Source organism: Diospyros lotus, chromosome 2, assembly GCF_014633365.1.
Source record: "Diospyros lotus cultivar Yz01 chromosome 2, ASM1463336v1, whole genome shotgun sequence".
Taxonomy (NCBI): Eukaryota; Viridiplantae; Streptophyta; class Magnoliopsida; order Ericales; family Ebenaceae; genus Diospyros; species Diospyros lotus.
The window spans coordinates 5,545,521-5,567,041 of record NC_068339.1 but is presented as its reverse complement, the minus strand read 5'-3'; the positions used below and the strand labels follow the sequence as shown (position 1 = coordinate 5,567,041).

At 34.5% G+C, this 21,521-nt stretch overlaps 1 protein-coding gene across 1 annotated transcript; it reads left to right on the top strand.

Annotated features, from left to right (window-relative positions):
- Window positions 1–17,007: 17,007 nt before the first annotated feature.
- On the top strand, window positions 17,008–19,041 carry LOC127793865 (heavy metal-associated isoprenylated plant protein 7-like). The gene is made up of 5 exons (XM_052324621.1): window positions 17,008–17,184; window positions 17,306–17,474; window positions 17,561–17,769; window positions 17,897–17,984; window positions 18,260–19,041. Exons 1-5 carry the CDS (start codon window positions 17,176–17,178, stop codon window positions 18,781–18,783), a joined length of 999 nt encoding a protein of 332 aa, XP_052180581.1. The 5' UTR covers window positions 17,008–17,175; the 3' UTR covers window positions 18,784–19,041.
- Window positions 19,042–21,521: the final 2,480 nt, after the last annotated feature.

The window sequence follows — 21,521 nt, the reverse complement described above, 5'->3', positions numbered from 1 at the left end:
TTTGTTTTTTCTTTCATTTTTCCTCCTTTATAAGTAGAGAGCTTACTCCATTGAAAAAAAATGACAGAACTAACAACAAAATTATTTTTTAAAAATTTTCATACTATTTTAGTTTTAATAGCATTCAACTAGTGTTTCAATTCGTTGTTAAGCACTGAAATTTGTGTTAATTTCTCAATCTATAAATCGTTATACCTTAAAAAACATATGCCAACCAATCTCGTAACACATTTGGTGAGGTGACGAATCTATTTTAAAGGAATTGTGTATTATACAGGCCTTGATTTTACTATTCATTTATATACTGTTGTGTTTTTATTTTTCCTTGTACAATATTATATTATTTTAATATTTTTGTATTGTTGGTTTAAATACAATATTATAATTGTCATTATAATTATATTTTCAAGCAATAATTACAATACTATAAATATAATTATTGTTTGTCTAACAATATAATTATTTTATTGTGGTTGGCTAACAATCTTAAATGAGATAATGAAAGACAGAGAGTACGAATACGTTGAAGAAAAAATTTATTATATTTTTTTAACAATTTTAAAATAGATTTACTCATTGAAGTTTTGATCTACGATAGCTACCCCTATGAATTTTGATGGAACCTCTAATAACATGGCATAATGATATGACTCTGCTATCCAAATGCTTGTTACTGTGCCTATGGGCCATAGAGAAAAGTTTGAGAAATTCAAATGATTGAATTTTAAGAAATGACATCAAAAGATGTTGTTTACCTCACTACTTTGAATTTTGTGAGATTCTTGACTAAAAATGCTCTTAAGTTAAAAGATGATGAAACATATATGTTAGTTATCAACGTAGTTGATACATGGAAGTATTCTGATTTCTTGTATAGACTTCCGAAAAGGAAAACCAAGGCCCATGAGGCACATAATAGATACCATGATTGAAGGCGTGTTTAATATAATCATGTCAGCCATGGTATTTGAGGTAAGCTTGGTCGAGTTTAACTTGAGAGAATGGTGGATTGACACTGGTTCCACAAGGCACATACGCTCAAATAGAGAGCTATACACCACCTTCAATCCATTTAGTGGGGTAAAGTGATTTTATCGAGCAATTATCTTTTAAATAAGTTACCTTGAAAGAAGGAGAAAAAGACTCCCTATGAACTCTAGAAAAGTAGGAGACCATCCTACAAATATTTAAGAGTGTGGGAGTGTCTAGCAAAATTTATCGTTGAACGGAACCATCTGGTGTAAGAGTGGAACCATCTGTGTAGTGGTGTATGGAGATAGATGTTCCTTATTGGGATCCACTATCCTTCATTGGATAAAGGTGAACATTTTATGCATTTTGAGTCGATTGGTGATTGTGGGAGTCCTTGGCCAAGGCTTATATGATCGGAAATGAGTTTTCGATGTCGAAAACAGTTACGATATGTTATCTCGATCACCCTAGACTGGATCCGGCATAGTCATCGAGTCATATGAGTTTAATCAATCCATGGCTCTTACTCGGACGGAATGTCAACAATGGATGGATTATAGTGCACAGTAATCGAGAGCCCTAATAGGTTTATAAGAAATTTTGACTTTATTGCCATTAGAATCTTCTTAAGTCTTGGCTAGAGGATACTCAAGATCTTTCGAGGTGTTTTGGAAATTTGAATGAATAAATTTATATGGAACAATCTAAGGGTTTTATAGTTCTAGGACAAGAAAAAAAAATCTGTAAATAAGTAAAATCATTGTGTGGCTTAAAACAAATGTCTAAGCAATGGCATGAAAAAATTGATAATACAATGATAACTAATGGGTTTAAGATCAATGAGTGTGACAAATATGTCTATATTAAAGACAGAGGAAATGGCTGTCATTTTTGTGTTTTTATGTGAATCATATACTCATAGTTGGTAGTGATGACATGATGGTCAAATCTACAAAAAATATGTTACATTCAAAGTTTGATATGAAGGATACGGAACTTGCAGATGTGATTTTAGGGATTAAAATCACAAGAATTTCAGATGGTCTCATCTTAAGTCAATCACATTACGTGGACAAAATTCTTGAGAAATTCAACATTAATGATTATGGTGTGGCTAGAACACCATTAGACATTAGTTTTTATCTATCCAAGAATAAATGTGAGAGTATTTCTCAAGCAGAGTACTCTAGAGTAATTGGAAGTCTAATATATTTAATAAGTTGCACTAGCTAGACCAGATATTGCTTATACAGTTTGTAACGCCATGTTTTCCGAGTGCGCTATAACTTAGGACTATTCTGAGATAATAATTTTTTTTTCAATACTACTAAAACTAAACCATATCATTTCTCATATCCATCCCAAAATTTTCATACATCTATCTCGAAAGAAAATTATCATAAACATAAAATGCGAAAGTTAGAATCAAACCTAATATCTTAACATTAATCGTAAATCAATTTTTACATCCTTATTAACGATAATTAAGGTTATACATTATCATTCCTCAAAACGTTTAGAATTCAAAGTAGCAGAACTTAAATACATGAGCCACATAAAATACATTCAACTCATCATACAATTCATTATTCCCTTTGTTAAGTGTCATTTCATGCCTCATTCATCCTCGTTTCTGTTACAATCTTTATCTTGAACGTTTGAATATTCCAAGGGCAAAGCCCAAATTAGATGATGAATCATCTAAGTAAGGGAACAAAACATTTACAACTCATGAATGTATGCAATGCACATAACATCATAACTCTCATGTTTGGGTCGACTGCACCTTAAGATTACCCGTCATTTTTTCAGTCTCCCTGTCAAACTAGGGTGTATGGGTGTACCATTGGCAAAGAACCGACGCCAGTACCTAATCCCAAACCCATGCAATATATGACCGTGAATTTCATCATGCTCATATTTATATTTCATAAATCAAAACGTGTAAATGCAATCTTCATGACATACTCACATCAAGGCATGACAATATGATAAGATCATAAAACTAAATCCAGTTGAGAAGTACCACTTACCTTCTCAAACTTATTAGGTTACCTCAATACTCATGCGCTTGCCTCAAAATACATGCATCGCCTCGATTTGCGTGTCGACTTCAAAATTCGCACAAGTCACTTCAACTTAAGGCTCAAAACACCATAATCATCATATTTATTTAAATAAGTATTAAAACCTATTTTTCCATCATTCCTTGCATTTTCTTTCTATTTATTCCATTTTCCCTTCTAAAAATTCAAATAAATACCTTCGGGTCTATTTTCTCCAATCTTTTTCCACAACAATTCATTAAAGCCTAATAACATCAAAGAAAAATTACTAGAATTACCTCAATCCCTCGTTTGCACGCAAAACAAGGCTATTTAGTGAGAAAATCGAGACATCAGAAAGGCAAACCTGAAAACTTTTTCCATAAACCCCCATAAAACATTTTTCTAGAATTTCTGAATTTCTTTCTAATTTTTTCCAGCCTCTCACGCGCCCGCACGCGCTAGAGCGACTAGTGGCGCATGAAAGCCAGCACGTGCCGGCCATGCGCCGGTCGTTTTCTTTGATGACGGCACACCAAAAACTTGGATTCCGATGCAGGCTTCTTGCTCTTCTTCAATCGATCCAGATGGCTTAACTTGGAGCTTGAACAGAGCACCGGAAGGCCTCCAATTGCTCGACCAAAAGCTCGGCCAGATCGCTCGCCTCCAAAATCCGGCGAGCTTTGAAACTAGCTCGAATCTGCTCCGTTGCCCACCAAAATTTCCAGAATGGATCTACTCCTCATGGGCAACAAAAGCCCCCTAATTTTGATGCTCAATTCGTTCAATATCACAGTCGATTTGAAGCTCTCACTCTCCCCATTTTCGGCCACTAAGAACACCTATTTATAGGAAAAATTGAGCGTCCAAACGCCCTTGCTCGGCCAACCCAATCCCCTTAGAGCATCTACCTCCCTTAGATCGCCCTAAAAATAGCCTTATCCGACAATAATCTCAAGTTGCAGGTAACGACCAAATCGACCAATAATCTAGTGGGTTCCCCACTAGATTATTGCTCGTGGGTTCCCCGTGGTTAATTTGGTGAATGGAATGGGCTGGTCGGCCATTGTTGCTTTGGAAGTTTCTTGAAATTGCACTTTAGTCCCTCAAACTTTGGCTTTCTCACATTGGCCCATTTTCACGAAGCCCCTCAACTTTCTATAGTTTCATTTAAGACCCTCAAGTCCTAAAACATCCATCTGACCCCCAAAGATTCTAAAAAAACATTATTTCGACCTCCCGACAAATTTTAGAAAACTGCACTTAGGCCTGAATCTTCGTTTTGGCCTTAAACCATTTTGTTTATTCCTGAAACTACTGAAGGGTTGTCCCTTATGAAAAACCGTAGCCTTCTCAAGTTTCTATTGACTTCCCAAAAGTCCCCTATAACAATTCGATTTTGCAGCCTAAATGACAGCTACATTTTAGCTATACTGAAAATCGTTCTGAATCCAATTTCTTCCGATACCATAAATCATGTCTCGAAATGCTCGACAAAATCGTATCATTTTCCTTACATATCTCTGTTAGATCGAGAGGTTCTATGGCACACACCAAGAGAAAGGGTGAATTGGTTAATTTAAGATAACTTAATTGATAGAACTTTGAAATCCTTTTGATTGAAAATAAAAATTCAATGCACGTGAGGATAATGAAATGCTAGTAGTGATAAACAAATAAAAAGAAACATAAGCAAGAGAGAACACAAAAATTTATAGTGGTTCGGCTTAACCCAAGCCTAATCCACTACCTTAGCTCCTCACTAAGGATTTTTCAAACCATCCACTATCAACCCCCTACTCAACCCGAGTAGGTCCTCTAGTCCGAGACTAGGAAATTCAACCTCCCACTCAAATGGGCCCTCTAGCTACATAAGCTAGGAAAATAACAACGATACAAATGAAAGAGATAAGCTAAGAGTTAACACTCTTAGTTACAAGTTCTCTCACAATGAAAACAAGGCTTAATAATAAATTTACAATGATAGAACAACAAAGCCTTGGAGAGAAAATACAACAGTGAAGGCGCAAATATTATAAGCTCGAGTAAAAATGATTTGAACTCTTTAGATCAACTCGTTCTCATCCATTAGCCTTCTCTTGATCATCCATGACTTGTATTTATAAGCTTTCCAAGAGATTGAAGAGAAATATAGCCGTTTATGACCGTTGGGATTGAAAAACTAGCCGTTGGAAGCTTTCTGCAAAACACATAGTCGACAGAAGAAAATGCATAGTTGACTATTTTTACAAATAAAACAAAACATAGTCAACAGACAAAAACGCATAGTCGACTATCTTATAACACAAAAATCCCATAGTCGACAGATACATATGCACAGTCGACTATTGCAAAAATGTGAAAAAAAAATTAAATTTTATGAACAAAAATAGTCGACAAATGAAAAGCCATAGTCGACTATCCTTACTTGATAGTCGACAAATTCAAAAATAGTCTACAGATCAAATCAGCATAGTCGACTATCCTTATGCATAGTCGACTATCCTTATAACATAGTCGACTATTTTCAGGCATAGTCAACAACATTAAATCACATAGTCGACTATCCTTTTGAAAATATTGAAAACTTAATATATCCTCATTTTGATCTTTTGAAAGCAAGTTGAGATTATTAAAAGTATATTTTGAAACAAAACCTCACTCAACCATACTCAATATTTCTTCCATAAGATTTCATACCTTGCTTCAAAAATCATATATTACAAATTTATTTTCTCATTCATATAATCCATAGAGATTGATTTTCATATAGTCATTATCAAAACTATTTTATTACCAAGAGTAAAATATCAATCTCGACTCTAGGGTACTCCCTGCAGTCGATTCAGTACTTATAATTGTTATCAAGTCAATTTTTCGGTATTCTAAACTTATTTAAATTACGTGGTAACCTCATGAAAATATGGGTTCTTACACGGTTAGTAGACTAAGTAGATATACGAGTAATCCTAGCGCTGACCATTGGAAAGCAATAGTAAAAGTTCTTAGATACTTACAGTATACTCATAACTATGGGCTACATTACACTAGATATCTAGTTGTCCTATAAGGATATAGTGATGCGAACTGGATATCTAATATAAAAGACTCCAAGTCTACAAGTAGATATGTATTCACGTTTGCTGGTGCAGCTGTGGCTTGGAAATCCTCTAAATAGATTGTTATAGCCATATCCACTATGGAATTTAAATTTATTACCTTGGACAAATGTGGCAAAAAGGTAGAATGGCTATGCCATTTTTTAAAAGATATTCCAATGTGGTAGAAACATATGTTTCCAATATGTATACATTGTGATAATCAATCTGCAATTGGAATGGCATAGAGCAACATGTATAATGGTAAGTTTAGACATATACGTCGTAGACATAATACCATTAGATAACTACTCTCAACTGAAATTATCTCTATTGACTATATGAAGTCAAAAGATAATATCACGAATCTGCTAACCAAATGGTTGAATAGAAAGTTAGTTGAAAATTGGTCAAGGGGAATGAGACTAAAGCCCATGAAAGAAGAAGTTGTTACAATGGAAACCCAACCTAGTTGATTGGAGATCCTAAGATCTAGCTTCAAAGGGACAACCTAATTGTAAAAACTTTATTATGTTACTGTGGGGGGTTTTATCCTCTTGTCCATTCCTATAACGAAACAATGATACCTGTGGGATAAAGGATAGCGATATTCGCTTTAATGATTCTTAAACTCGAAAATTTTGAGTGGAGTAAGTAGATTACTCCAAATTAAAAAATCACCTATGTGAGAGAGAAGTGTGGTCGCTTCAAATGAAAATTTCATAAGACTCAATTCTTTAAAAACTCTTGCATAGCCAGGATGATGTTCATAGCCAAAACAAACATAATCATGAGAACTGAACAATGATAGAAAAATTCTTGTGTGAGATATGTTATCATTTACATAAATAACATAATAGTTTAAAGATATCATGTCTATTGGACAATCAATAAAATAAATATATCTTCACAAGGGAGGGCTCAAGGGGTAACACCTACCTATCCTATACAGGTTTCAATCGATGAACACTATCACCAAGCCAAAAATGTTTTTCTACATCAATTTTCATTTATGTGGGGGATTGTTGAAAATTTTTGATATATTTGATATATTCATATATTCAAATTGATAAATGGGTGAATGATAAATAGTTTTGAAGCATGTGTAATATAATATATATAATTTATAAGTAAAAGGAGAAAAAATACAAGGGGTATGCGTTAAATTATGAAGGTGTACTGTGCGAGATGACTGATTGAATTTCAATAATGCAATTACTATGTGTAGGTACACTATGTGAAATTGTGCACATGGGCAGCTACTTATTTCATTATATATTATATTATATTATATAAATATTATATCATATTTTTAAAAAATGAGAGCAGCCACCCCTCCCTTTTTCCGTCGTCTTCTTTTCTTCTTTTTTCCTTTTTCCTCTTCTCTTTTTCCAGGATTTACTCTATTGAAAAAGAACGATAGAACTCATAGTAATTGAATTATTTTCTAAAAAAATTCATACTTTTCTAATTTTAATAGTATTCAACTAGTGTTCCAGTTTATTGTTAAGCTCTTAAGTTTGTGCTAATTTTTTAATTTATAAATCGTTGTGTTCCGAGAAACAAACTTCAATCAACTTTTAACACATTTAGTTTAAATATAATATTATAATAATTATTATAGCTATATTTTTAAGTAATAATTATAGTATTGTAAATATAATTATTGTTTAGTTAATAATATAATTATTTTATTGTGATTGGCTAATAAATCTCAAAATGAGAGAATGAAGGGCAGAAATGATGATTAAAAAAATTAATGTGCATCCAATTGATATTTATATATCCAAAAAATAGTAAAACTAGCTACTTGAGGAGAAGAATGGGAAAGAAGCATGCATGCACACATTCATGCCTGCATGTATGAACGTGGGAAGGGGTCCGCAACCGCAAGGACATGATCACATGCATATGCATCAAATAATATTATTGTGATAGTTTACCCTCTTATCGGCATATGCTTTGCTTTTCTCCAACATTTTGTCAAATTTGGTGAACTCTATATTTGAATTTAATCATCCCACACCCAACATGGGCTGCGTAATATCAGATCAATCACACGCCAACATGATATACATCATTCTACCTCTCACTCATCAGAGCAACATATATATGTATATCCCCATAAAATTAATGTCTAATTATTTTCTAATCATTATTAATTATTTGAGATATATATATATATACACAATTATCTTATTGTTGAAATATAAGAAATATGTGATACTATCTATGTAAGGGTAATCTTTAATTAATTAAAACCAATATTCTGTTTGCAGAAGGTTTTGCAAGCAAGAAATTATGCCAACCAGGTAAATTCACTGCAGATTTTTAAATATTTGTATTTAAAATTTAATGAAAAAGGTTAGACTTCTTAATAATAATAATAATTAAATGCATCTAAATAGAGCCCTAAATTAAAATGTTTGAACCAATTAAGGTGATGATAAATTAAATATGATCGTTATTCAATCCAACCCCACCAGTTTTCGGCTTATGTTTCAGTGGGAGTGGGTGGGCACCGACCCAAGTAATATGCGTGGCGGTTCATGAAAGGGTCGGCCCATTATGCCATGATGGATGCAATCAAGCATCCTCGTGGTGGTGCCACCCTAACGCCCGGACATTCCATGCAGATGCAGTTGGCCAGCTGCTGCTTTAGGATTTAAGATTTAAGAAACACACTTCAATGATTTAACGTAATCCTTCACAAATTTTGAACATGTGTATCTCCAAAAACCATCTGGCCGGGGCTCGCCACATGCTTCCAATTATGCCCAAATGATTCAACAATTCATTCCTTAAAGTTACAGCAAAATCGATCGTCCGTGTCATGTTCTTCTTCAGATAATTACGTTAATGTTTGGTCAAGTTTTAATTAGATGATCTCAACTCTCGAAGGGAAGGATCCATCGATCGAGTATATATTGCCTTTTAACGTGGGTCCTGTTTACCTTTCTTTTTGCCACGTGTCAGGAGTCTGGGGTGGGACATGAAGTATCAAATCCAGGTGGCATTACAAATGGCCACAAGCAGCAGGTAGCTAGGAGGTTAATTGGCCTGTTTAATTACTTCCTACTTCTGTGTGTGAGTGTGGGGGGGGGGGGGGGGGGGGGGCGGAAATAACAGGGCCCTGAGGCATCAGACTAGGGCAAGAAGACAAAGCTAATGCTTAAAATCTTCCCCACCAGAGGTGACAGCTTGTTAAGATCAACAAGAATTATGAAAAGATAACGAAAATATAAAAAGTTTATCATATATAATTGGACTTCAATTCTTACGCTCTAATTAAAATTTCATGACTGATTAATAATAATTTTGTAAAGGGAAATAACTGCTTAAACTCATGTTTCACGTCTAAAGTTGTAGACAAGACTCCTAATCAATAAATTTTAGATAATCTCACCTCACATAATTTGTAAATGAGTTAGTAGATATATTATATGGGAGACAGTAATGCTATCAGTACATAATCATATATAATATAATTTTGTATAAAAGTTTTAATATTTTTACTCATTACAACCTAAATTATATGTTCCATGCGGTTGACGTGGTTTTATGTACGATACACATAGTGATTTGCGTATAATAAAATAATTGATTAGGTTTCTTGATATATGCTATATAGTTTATTTAATTTGATTTATTTATGTACGGCCTCTAGTTATACTACATATTTTAATTTGTTTTCAATTATAGGGGGAGAAGGTTCATGAACCACTGTTTGAAGCACTACCAGGGCTGATAATTAATCGATTGATTTAAACGAGAATTCCTATAAATAAAAACTACAAGTTCCAAGACAGTGGGTAGTTTCCCCAATGAATCAATCTTTAATTTCTTGTATTCATAGTTAAGTAAACATAAGATATTCTATTTGTAATCATGCGTTTTGCTCTTAACATTCTAATATTATTAAAATAACAATTAAAAGAGAAAATTTATTTTTACCCATTATGATTTACTTACTTTCTCCTAATCGAAAATTTTAATTTCTCTAAAATTTCAGGGTTTGAAAGAAAACAATTCTCGGGAGAAAGCACTTAATTAGCTTATGTGAATCAGCTCCACTCCACCTGATTTATACAATGCACCAATAAATAACAGGCTTCTCTGATTGAGCTGCATGCCAAATTGGAAGCAAATATCTCTGAGGAAATTGACAGGTGCACGAAGACAAAAGTTCAATGGAGTCCAAGTGTAATAAGTCTCGATTCTTCTCCAGAAATCCAGTTGTGTCCTACATAACCTGTGAGCGGCAAATTGAAATATTACAATGTGTAGATGAAGAACATATGGATGAAGTGAAGAAAAATTATTGTATTCAACTAAACAGAAAAGGCAACCTTGAACCCTAGGGTTCAGGGGCCAATGATAAGTCCGAACTTTAGGGTTCGGACGTCAATGAACACGTAGCACTAAGCAAATGGGCAACTAACGAGTCTAGCGAGAGAGACGACTGACGAGTTTGACGACAGAGCAAAGGGGTGGGCGATTTCAATGAGAGAGGCGACTGACAAGTTCGACGACAGTGATATGACAAAAAAAATGAACAGGCAATGACGATAGGACAGAGCAAATGGGTTGGCTATTCAATTGGGTTGTTAGCATTTAAGGGGAAAAATGGCTACGGGATGAATGTGTGATGGTAATACGATAAGAGATTATTTTGAGAAAATAATAATTGTAGAGAGTAATGATCTGCATAGAATAAATGTCAAAAAATTAATAAAAAAAATTATTACAAAAATAAAATAGATGACTGCAAATAGAATTTTCCTATTCTATAAATTATAGCCTAACACATGTACATTCTGTTTTTCATGCATTGCAAACACCTTCCAAACTCTAATACAGTAATAAGATCTACAACTACAACCTCGAGAGATAGAATATTGTTCTTCATGCTTTGAAATGAATCTTTCTACAGTCCAACCAAAATGTTAGGGGCAACGTTATTTAACATATGACCTTAAATTAAAATAAGGCCAAAAAGAAATGAGTGTAAATTAACTAAATATGAAGATGTCTTTACATCAGACCCTACTTTAAAGCTAAACTTTCTACCCACCGACTTTCAAAGAGGTCATCATATGGCTATATGATTGCTCAAAGACCACAAGCTTGTTAAAACTTATCTCTAACATAGGGAAGTGATGGTTGGTAGTTAAAGCCACCCTTTTTTTGTTTTTGAAGCAATTTGATTCCATTTCCTCTAATCTAGTTGGGTTATCCTTAAAGAAAGTTAGTTAAATATTTGGACAAGGGCCCGCAAAAATAATATTTATAGAAAATAATCGAGTCAATTCATCTGCATATTAATTATTATCCCTTAACCTCTTTTGAATTTAGTGTAAGAGGTAATTATATGTTGAGAGTGACATTCATATTTATTTTTGCTAGATTATTGATATATATCGACTTTATGTGCAAGTATATGTAACTGTTGAGATATTTTATTTATATTATATTACTTGTCACTTAAAGAATAAGATTAATTGATCTCTCTTTCACTTAAAAATTAAGCTAAGTCCATGATAATATATATATATATATAATAACAAACCATTGAAGTGTTCATAATTGTACAAATATTGTTGTTACATAATTTTGATCCCTTATAATTTAGGCCATCACCGTATGTAATTTTAATTTATTATTATAAGTTAAGGTTATGTATTTTAGTGGTTTCATCAACTGGGACACTTTTAGTAGGCTGGAGGCTAAAGACATCAGTGGACTTACTTTAAACTGTATTATTTTGGCATCCATATCACATGGGGATGAAGATACAAATATTAAAACCATATACGTAGCAGAGTATGTTTACTAACTTTTAAATAATTACATATTAAAAGTTATTTAAAATAAAATATTTAAATTAACCTAAGCTTAAAAATTATGTCACGATCATGTCAAGCACAATGACCGATGTCACCTAGAAGTCATATTTCCAGCAAGGAAACCACTGATTAATTTATGAATCGGAGCCAAAAATGTCTCTCCATCGAGTCACGGCCCTACCCATTTCATAGCTTTGTGAAATGTGATCAACAACAACAGGAGGCAACAGCCCTTAATTCTCCATTTTCCATCCATCCATCCATCCATCCATCTAATCTCAAATTAATTACTATTACTAACATGGACATCCATTTGATCCCCTTTTCACTTTCCTGTGGAATGATGCTGTATTTTCGGTCCGGGCTGAAGGTGGAGTCCCTCACTTTCTCGGCTACCAAACAACACATTGCTGCTGGGTAACGTGGAATAAAGACGATGTACAGCGAGAGAGATGGTAACTTGAAAGGGATGATAAGGAGAATGCATTGATGGCTGACTGGGCCTCAGGCCCCGCCCCAATCTGGCTGCAGCTTCGCTGCTGTTTGGCCTTCGCTTTCAATCTGAAAATGTAATGATTCCCTAACTCCATTGAAACGCAAATGTTATTTTCTCCAACCAATCTCTCCAGTCCCCTCCTCGATCGGTATACGCATCATCATCTTGCCAGTCGTTGCCGATGCTTCTCAAATTCTGCAACCTATACGTATATGTGTATGAATTTGGCAATCGCCTTTTTTTCTTTTTTTCCAATTTTCGATAAAGAAATTGAAACTCCGATCTCAAAATTACTGGCAAAATTAGATGATTTTCTAAATTATTAGCTCGTACATTTCATCGGCCACAAGTCAAGGAGGCGGATGTGTCGACGGCCGAAAGGTTTAACGTTTTTATGGAATGATTTATTTGACTTGAAAAGAGTATTTCTTACCAAAGCGGGCATGCGCGGGGAGGAGATGGGGTCTATGCCTATCTTTTTTTTATTTTATTTATATCGAATAAATTTTATATTATTCGATATTATAACAAAATAATTCACTTTCTTATCAATATTAGAAATATTGAATCGAGCATATCAAATAAGATTTCATTCAAAAGACCTTAAAAATACTGTGCATATGTGGTGTCACGTCACACTAACAATAAATAAAGGTAATTTTGACCATTACCTTAAATAGATCATATATATTTATTACATTGTATTTTTATTATTCAAATAATTTTATTAATTAATTAAATATTTTAAAATATAATATACTTATTACCATTTAATAAAATTATTTAAAAGTTAAAAATAAAATATAATAAATATATATTATCTATTAATTCTCAATCATTACTGTAACGACCTAAAATTTACCTTAATTTATCCACATGACATCATAATTTAGCACAGTAGAAACATGATGAGTATTCATATGGATAACACCAGTGCCATTTTTATGCAAAAGAAAGTCAAAAGGAAAACCTCGACACCCTAGAGAATACAAACCCCTTAGGACTCGAACAGTTGGGATTGCCCTGTACATTAACTACCCGGCTAGCTCAACACCATCTCACTCGCCCTCGATCTTGGTCTTTCACTTTCCTAGAATGATGCAAGCAAATGTGAGTCACAAGACCTAACAAATATAATATAATAAAAATAAGGCATTAATATCAAGAACACTAAAAGAGTATTAAATCACAAGAAGTATGAAATGTCCCCCTGATATGCTTTTCATAAATCATGTTTAGAAACAGATACTGCCATCATCATAATCATATTCGAAATGCACAAAACCCTCAACGAGTCCAACTTTTTGCCCACATGCAATTTGTAGGATATAATATATCCTCGCAGATCATGTCCGCCACATATAGATAGGGTCGAAGCCCTCCATGAGTCTGGCGTTCTACCCACTCGCGATTTGCAAGATATAATATATCCCTGTGGATCATGTCCGCCACTATGGATAAGGTCGAAGCCCTTCACGAGTCTAGCATTCTACCCACTCACGATTCGTAGGATATATTCCTGTCGATCTTGTCCCGCGCGCACATTAAGTACCGTATATTTTCAGAAAACCATTTCTTGAATATGCATATGCACAATAGCCCCAAATCCCCATGCATCTAACTCTTCATACTCAACATGCATCAGGCCACAAACGAGACCACAACCACACATAATATGCATGAGACACACACAAGGATTACAAAACATAGAGTAAGATGTTACAATACCTCGTATGAATCTAACCCTAGCCAACAAATATCATTCACAAGGAATTATAAGGCAAACAAAAGGGATTTCAAGCTGTTACGGGTCTTTCCCGCATTACTTTTGATGGGCGAGGCTTGACCCAACAGGCCGGCCTAATCACCTGGACCCAAATAGGCCCGAGCTCATCAGAGTAATCTCATACGTCGCTAAAACTCGATCTCGGATCGCGGAACCAAGCGAGCTCCAAGCAAGCTTACAGCAAGGCTTCCAACGAGCTCTCAGTAATATGCCCAACAAGCTCCCAGCAGTGCTTCCAGCTTGCTGGCCTAACCGTTCAGCTAGCCGGTCAAATTATTCAGCTCGCATAACAACATTGCTGCTGAATAACCGGAGGCAAGGACCTACCTACTTTATCTGAAGCAAACCAGATCTCTGATAATACGGAGGCCATTCCTGATTTTATGGACTTGATAAAGACATCTTGTCTCCATGATGTCATTCTTCTACTTTTGTGTTTTATGCAATTGTAAACATTCCTCACTATAAATAAGGGTCAAAAACACCAATGTAAAAGAAAGAACAACAAAAATAACATACTGTTACTCTATCATAATACCCAAAGGACAGTTGTGGAGTAGACACCATTCTGGTCAAACCACATAAAATTCTCCTATCTTTGCTTCTACTTCGTCTTTCCCCTTTGCATTTGGTTCATTTTTTCATTGTGGGCCTATAAATCATGGTCGACTAATTTTAAATGTCAACACAAGCCAAGTTATCAAACTGGATAATAAATTATAACATGTATCAATGGATTTTCGAACTCACAAGGAACTTGAAAAAGGAACTTAAAGGTTTACAACTTACATCCAATAAATTAAGAATATAAGAGCTTGCAAGAGGATTAGAAACTTGTATAAAAGAATATAGAGCTAGCAAAATGAAAAAAGGGTGATAGGAATTTGCTTTAGATATTTCCTTTAAGTCTCTCTCTAAGTGCTTGATTTCGTCAATATCACGATTCAAAACTCTTTTTTATTCCTTTTTACCTTCCTTAATTATCTCATATGAATTCATAGGCTAATTTAAGCCTTAGCGGGTTTATATAAAGGAGAAAAATGGCTAGATGGTGGTTTAGACACATGGCAAGAGCTAGTGGCAATAGTTGGCGCAGCAAGGGCCTTGCATGGCATGACAAGGCCGCGCAGGGCATGGCGCATGGCGTGCATGTCATTCCTCCCAAAATGACGTCATTTTGGCGTTAGTTGACTGTAAATAATTCCAACAAAAATCAAGTTTCGCGCATACTCGAGGCTTGAACTTGTGACCAGCCTCAACCTCCTACGTCTGCATATCACCTGCTCTACAAATACCCTCACTATATAATGCACACATTTTATTTTTAATGCGATCTGTCACCAATTTTTGATAATTTCACTTAAACTCCAAAAATTCCACAAATGGTCATTTTTCATAAATATGATAAATTCTAATTTTCTCCTTAAAATTCCTTAAATCCCCTAATTATCCATAATTTATAATAAGTCACCTTAATTACATGAATTACTGATTACTCCTTCTTACTAAGTTCCCTTAAACCCTCGTACAATCTTGGATAAATGGGTTATTATAAATCCCTCCCTACTTATTCTTTTTTTTTTTAATTTTTGAGACATTACAATTATTCTTAAAACAATAATTAACATTATTTTAAAATTAATTAAGAAACATGCTACACCCACGTAAGTTAGTCTGACAAATAATTCATGTGATACATATAAATTTATAATAATTTTATTTAAAATTAATAATAGTTTATAATAGTATAAATTATAAAAAAAAATAAATAGAATTATAAAATAATTTTTATATATCACAATAATTTATAAAAAATATTTATTAAAATTGTTCATAAATACAACATTTCCCAATTAATTAATTAATTATACTTTGAAGAGCAGAACTGGGGAGGCAGAAGATTAGCCACATTTATTTACTTATGTTGCACGATTACGGGGCACCTGCTGGCCGCTGCTGCTTGGCAGCCCTCACGAATTAAATGTGATGTGGTCACAGCGAATCAGATTTCCGCATTTACCATTTTCCTAACCAACCTACCTCCACTAAACACATTCCATAAATACCAGCCCACCACCATACCCACCAATAGTCTAATAAATAATTTACAGAACAATTGGACCACAATAAGTTAAAAGATTTACAGTTATGGATTCGATTTTTTGTTATATATAATGAAGTAAAATTTTTATTTATAATTTATTTCTTTTATCAAAAATAAAAAATATGAGTGATAAAAGATCGCGTAAGAAAAATAATTTCAATAATCTTCATAAATAACTTATTTTTATTATTAAATTTATTTCTTAAAAATTCCATCCTGATTTATAATATTTGTATAATATTCACATTTATATATCTACTCGATTATTATTTAAGGAAATAAACATTTTAGTGTTTTTATTTTTAAAATTTACGAGACCCAATTAATTAGAGCTTCCAATGGAAAGGCCTAAATTATAACCTGATGATGATGTTGATGCAGTTAAACAACCCTTCAATGGAGAGTGAAATTGTACGGAGCTGAAATTAATGGGATTCGAATCTCTGATCTAAAACAGAACAGAAACCGTGACATAATTATTATAGTATTTTTTGATATAAATTAGATTTACTATTTAAGAAGCAAAATACAATTCAATCATATCCGACTTTAATCGGATCGGGTGGAGTGAATTATAGTTTGCAACGTACCTCAGGACACTTGTTCAGCTGGGGGCGCCCTCTGTTGCAGGTGCCCTCTATATATAGCCACGTCATTGAGATCCCTTACTAAACTATTTTTTTTAAGAGAGAGAGAGCGAACAAAACAAATAGTGTGAGGTTAGAGAGAGAAGGCCACAGCTTTCGTTCCACCTCTTCGCACCGCTTTAAGCTTATCATCACCTGTTTATCTTCTCTCCCAGTTCTCTCATCTTTCCCAGAGAGCGACATGGGCGAGGTCTCAAAATCTTTATGATTATGAATCTTTTCTTCCATTCGATTCTTTCTGTTTTTATATTTTGGTTTACTAATTTGGTTCTGATGATTCATTTCTGTGGTGTTTTTAACTTTTTGTTCAGGAAGAGAAGAAGCCGGAGGAGAAGAAGGAAGTGCCCAAAGCCGGGAAGGCTGAGGAGTCCAAGGGGCCGCCGCCGCCGCCGCCGCCGCCGCAGGAGATTGTGCTCGCAGTCTACATGCATTGCGAAGGCTGCGCCAGAAAGGTCCGCCGATCTCTCAAAGGCTTTGAAGGTGCGTTTACCCTGTTCATCAATTTTCTTTTTTGTGCTTTTGATTCACTGCGATTCTCATCAGTTTGGGTGTCCTTTGTTTGGCAGGTGTGGAGGATGTTCAGACGGATTGCAAGACCCACAAGGTGGTGGTGAAGGGCGAAAAAGCAGATCCGCTCAAGGTTGTGGAAAGGGTCCAGCGGAAGTGCCACCGCCAGGTGGAGCTCCTCTCCCCCATCCCCAAACCGCCGCCACCGGAAGACGCCAAGAAACCGGAGGAGCCACCGGCACCCAAGCCTGAAGAGAAAAAAGAAGAGGCACGTGTTTTACTCGTGTTTCTGTCTTTCTTTTGTTTTTGGCAAGTAGCTAGGCTGTTCTCTTCTTGCTTGGGATTCATTCCGTTTTTGTGGTCTGAAAGTTCATGAATTTTTCGCCGCTTTGCAGCTCCTGGCGATTACGGTTATCCTCAAAGCTCACATGCATTGCGAGGCCTGCGCTCAAGAAATCAAACGCCGCATTGCCAGGATGAAGGGTAAATTAATTATCATTCTCTATTTCTTTCGCCTATTAAAGCTTGTTTCTATTTTATTCTGGAAAGTTCTAAAATTTATCATTTTGAATCTCTTAAAAGCAATTCTTATTATTCAATATCAATATTTTTACACTGTACAATCTGTAATTGGACAAAAAAATTCCAATCCTTCTCTTCTAACTATAGATTCTCGCAATCATTCCGTTTGAAGTCAAATTTACTTTAGAACCCAATTCATTGCGGTTAAACCCATCAATTTTTTTTGCACCAAACAGGGGTTGAAAACGTGGAATCAGATCTCAAGAGCTCGGAAGTGACAGTGAAAGGCGTTTTCGAAGTAGACAAACTGGTGGAATACGTTCACAAGAGAACCGGAAAACATGCAACGGTATTGAAGGTGGAACCGGACAAGAAAGTGGAAGAGAAGGCGAAGGAGGAGAAAGAAGAGAAGAAGAAGGCCGACGAGGGCGGAGAAAAGGCACCGGAGAAGGCCGAAGAGGCGGCCGGAGGAAAGAAGGAAGACGCTGCCCCCGGCGCCGGAGATCCTCCTGCGCCGGCGGCGGAACCGGCGGTGGAGGGAGAAGGAGAGGCGGGCAAGGTGGAGGTGAAGAAGAACGAGTACTACTACAACTACAGTCACCCTGTGAATTACCAGATTTACCCCTACGGATACGTCTCGCAGCCGATGCCGAGGTTTGAAGTGTACGGTTACCCGCCGGCGCCAGTACCGGTGCCGGTGCCGGTGCCGGCACCTCAGATGTTCAGCGATGAGAATCCGAACGCTTGTTCCGTCATGTAAATCTGGGGGATGCGAGGGGTAAAATGGGGAAAGCGGTGCGCATGGGAACTCTCCAGAAGTAGGGTTTCTTGCTGGTGCTCCACATGCGCCGTGTTTGGGTCTTTAGTACAAAATCTGCAGAGGGACTGTACTTTTTCCTCTTCGTACCTTTCCTTTTTAAACAGTTCTCGACGTATAAAGTAATAATAATATTTACGATGATATAACGTATGTAGAGCTAAAATTGTGCAATATTGGAGTGGCTGTTTTTTTCTTTTCTTTTTTTGGGTATTTGTTCTCTGCTGGGCTGCTGGAAATTTTCCCGAGAAAGTGTTTGAAAAAGATGTGGTTCTGTATCAAACATGGAGATTGACTGCGAGTGCACAAGAGAACTGAAATACGGCCATCTCCAACAAGGATAATGTTACACGAACAGAAAGTTAAAAAGACAATTCTAATAAAATTATCATATTAACTCTCTAATAAAATTATTAATTTATCTTGATTTGTTTCACTCTCACCTGACTCTCTCTTTCATTGAGAGGCTCACACTCACTCTCTCTCTCTCTCTCTCTCTCTCTCTATAATAGCTCACTCTCAGTTTCTCTTTCACTCTAACTTTACCTGCTCATTTTCAAACTCACTCTATCCCTCCCCACTCTCTCTCAAACTCACCTCTGGGGGTTGCAGCATCTACCGTTGCCCCACCCTTGACACCGTGACGAGCACCGCCGTTGCCACCGACGCAATCGTTGCCACCGACACAGTCGCCTCTGCTGACGACTGCAATTCCAATTTCTCTCTCTAGATCTATGTTAAACTAACATATATATATATATCAATATATAATAAATGATATTATATATTACTTACATATTATTTTTTTTATCTATTTATATTACTTGTATAAATCTGAAACAACAACCTAAGATTTTGTTTAACTTTAAATATGATTTTTAATTTTTATAAAATATAATATTAAGATTTTATACAATTTTACAAATAATTTTTGACCTTTCAATTCAAGCAATATACATAAAATTTTATGTTCTGTATGAATAATAAAGAAAAAAATATAATTAGAATTATAAATTATTTAAATTTGTTATCCTAAACAAGTAGAGAATAGTGAACTAGAAAAAATAAATTTATTTAATGCAACTCTCGGACATATTTGGCTTTTCCCTTGTCCTGGAGAGAATTTTTTTTAGTGGAATTTATAGTGTTCCTTTAACAGCCTTTTCTTATCTTTTACCTATTTTGTTACTTTTAAAAATTCTTTTAAGAGTATAATTTGACTTGCTATTTTTAAAATTTAATTTTTTAATTTTGTTTTATTTTTTAAGTTATAAAATTCAAATCAAACTATAAACTATAATATTATAATATTTATTTTAAATAAAAATATATATTCTTATATCCATAACAATACAATTATATTTCTTTTGTTTATCATTTATACAAAACATAAAATTTTATGTATTTCGTAATTATCTTATATATAAATAATAACATAAAAATATATTTTAACTCAAAATATATTGTTTATTTTTATTCTTGTTTAGTCTATATTTTTATTTAGAAAATATGTATATTTAACCCAAATTATATTCAAATATATTTTTAATAAATATATTATATATTTATATATGTGTTAGTGACCAAAGAGAGAAAGGGGAGATGGAGATGTCGACTGTAACACCCTACTTTCACAAGAATGTTATAACTTAAGAAATTTTAGTTATATATATATATATATATTTTACCTTAAAAACAATCTCAACATCATATAAATTCCCAAAATTTTCTATTTACCTATCTAACATGAGAATCATCATAAATACTAGGTTAGGTATTCACCAATAGTGGAATCATGAATCAAATCTAAGCATACATCGAACCATATTAATATTTAATATTACATGATGGTTTCAAACATAATCTATAATACAAGGATATTAATCAACAGAACATAAGATTTTCAACATGACATGAAATATAACATAACCAGGACATATTCAGTTCTTCATGAAGAAGACAAATGCAAAAAAACATTTTTATCAAAACCATGACGGCTTGAATCGCTACATCTCGTCAACTTCTATGCCTTCACTGCAAACCCCAACTGGAATGTTTGAATGTTCCAGGGGAATAGTTCACGTTAAATGCTGAATTATCTAAGTAAGGGTACATCATTCATATCTCATGCATGTATGAAACCTAACATGATATCATTATTTTCGTTTGGGTTGACTGCACGCAATTGTTACTCTTCATTTTTACAGTCTTCTTACTAGGCCGAGGTGTATGGGGCACTCTTAGGAGAGTAACGGCACCAGTCCCTATTCTCAAACCCATGCAATGTATGACAAAAACTATCATCGTGTACATATATATATATTTCATCATCAATATATGAAAATGCACTCTAAACGATGTACAACATAGCAAGACATGACAATATAATAAAAATCGTTTGTATAAAAACTAAAATTTGTTCAATAAGATTGCTCACGTAAAACTTGATTTAAACTACCTTTCTCAAGCTTATCGGCTAACTCGATATTTGTGCCTTGCCTCGAAATACGTGCTCAGGTCTATTTTCTGGCCAAAATTTTCTAAATATCAACAAAACAATATTTCTTATTTTTCTATAATTTTTTCAGATTTTTTTTCTTTTTTTTTTTGCTTTCTTTTTTCTCTTTTTTTTTCCTGTTCTTACCTTACTCGAAGCTTCAACGCGCGGGACGCACGCATCT

What these genes read in the sequence shown, in the direction of transcription:
- LOC127793865 (XM_052324621.1), top strand. An exon ending in ATCTCTCAAAGGCTTTGAAG is followed by an intron (nt 17,475 to 17,560) that starts GTGCGTTTACCC and finishes TTTGTTTGGCAG; the next exon opens with GTGTGGAGGATGTTCAGACG. An exon ending in CTGAAGAGAAAAAAGAAGAG is followed by an intron (nt 17,770 to 17,896) that starts GCACGTGTTTTA and finishes GCCGCTTTGCAG; the next exon opens with CTCCTGGCGATTACGGTTAT.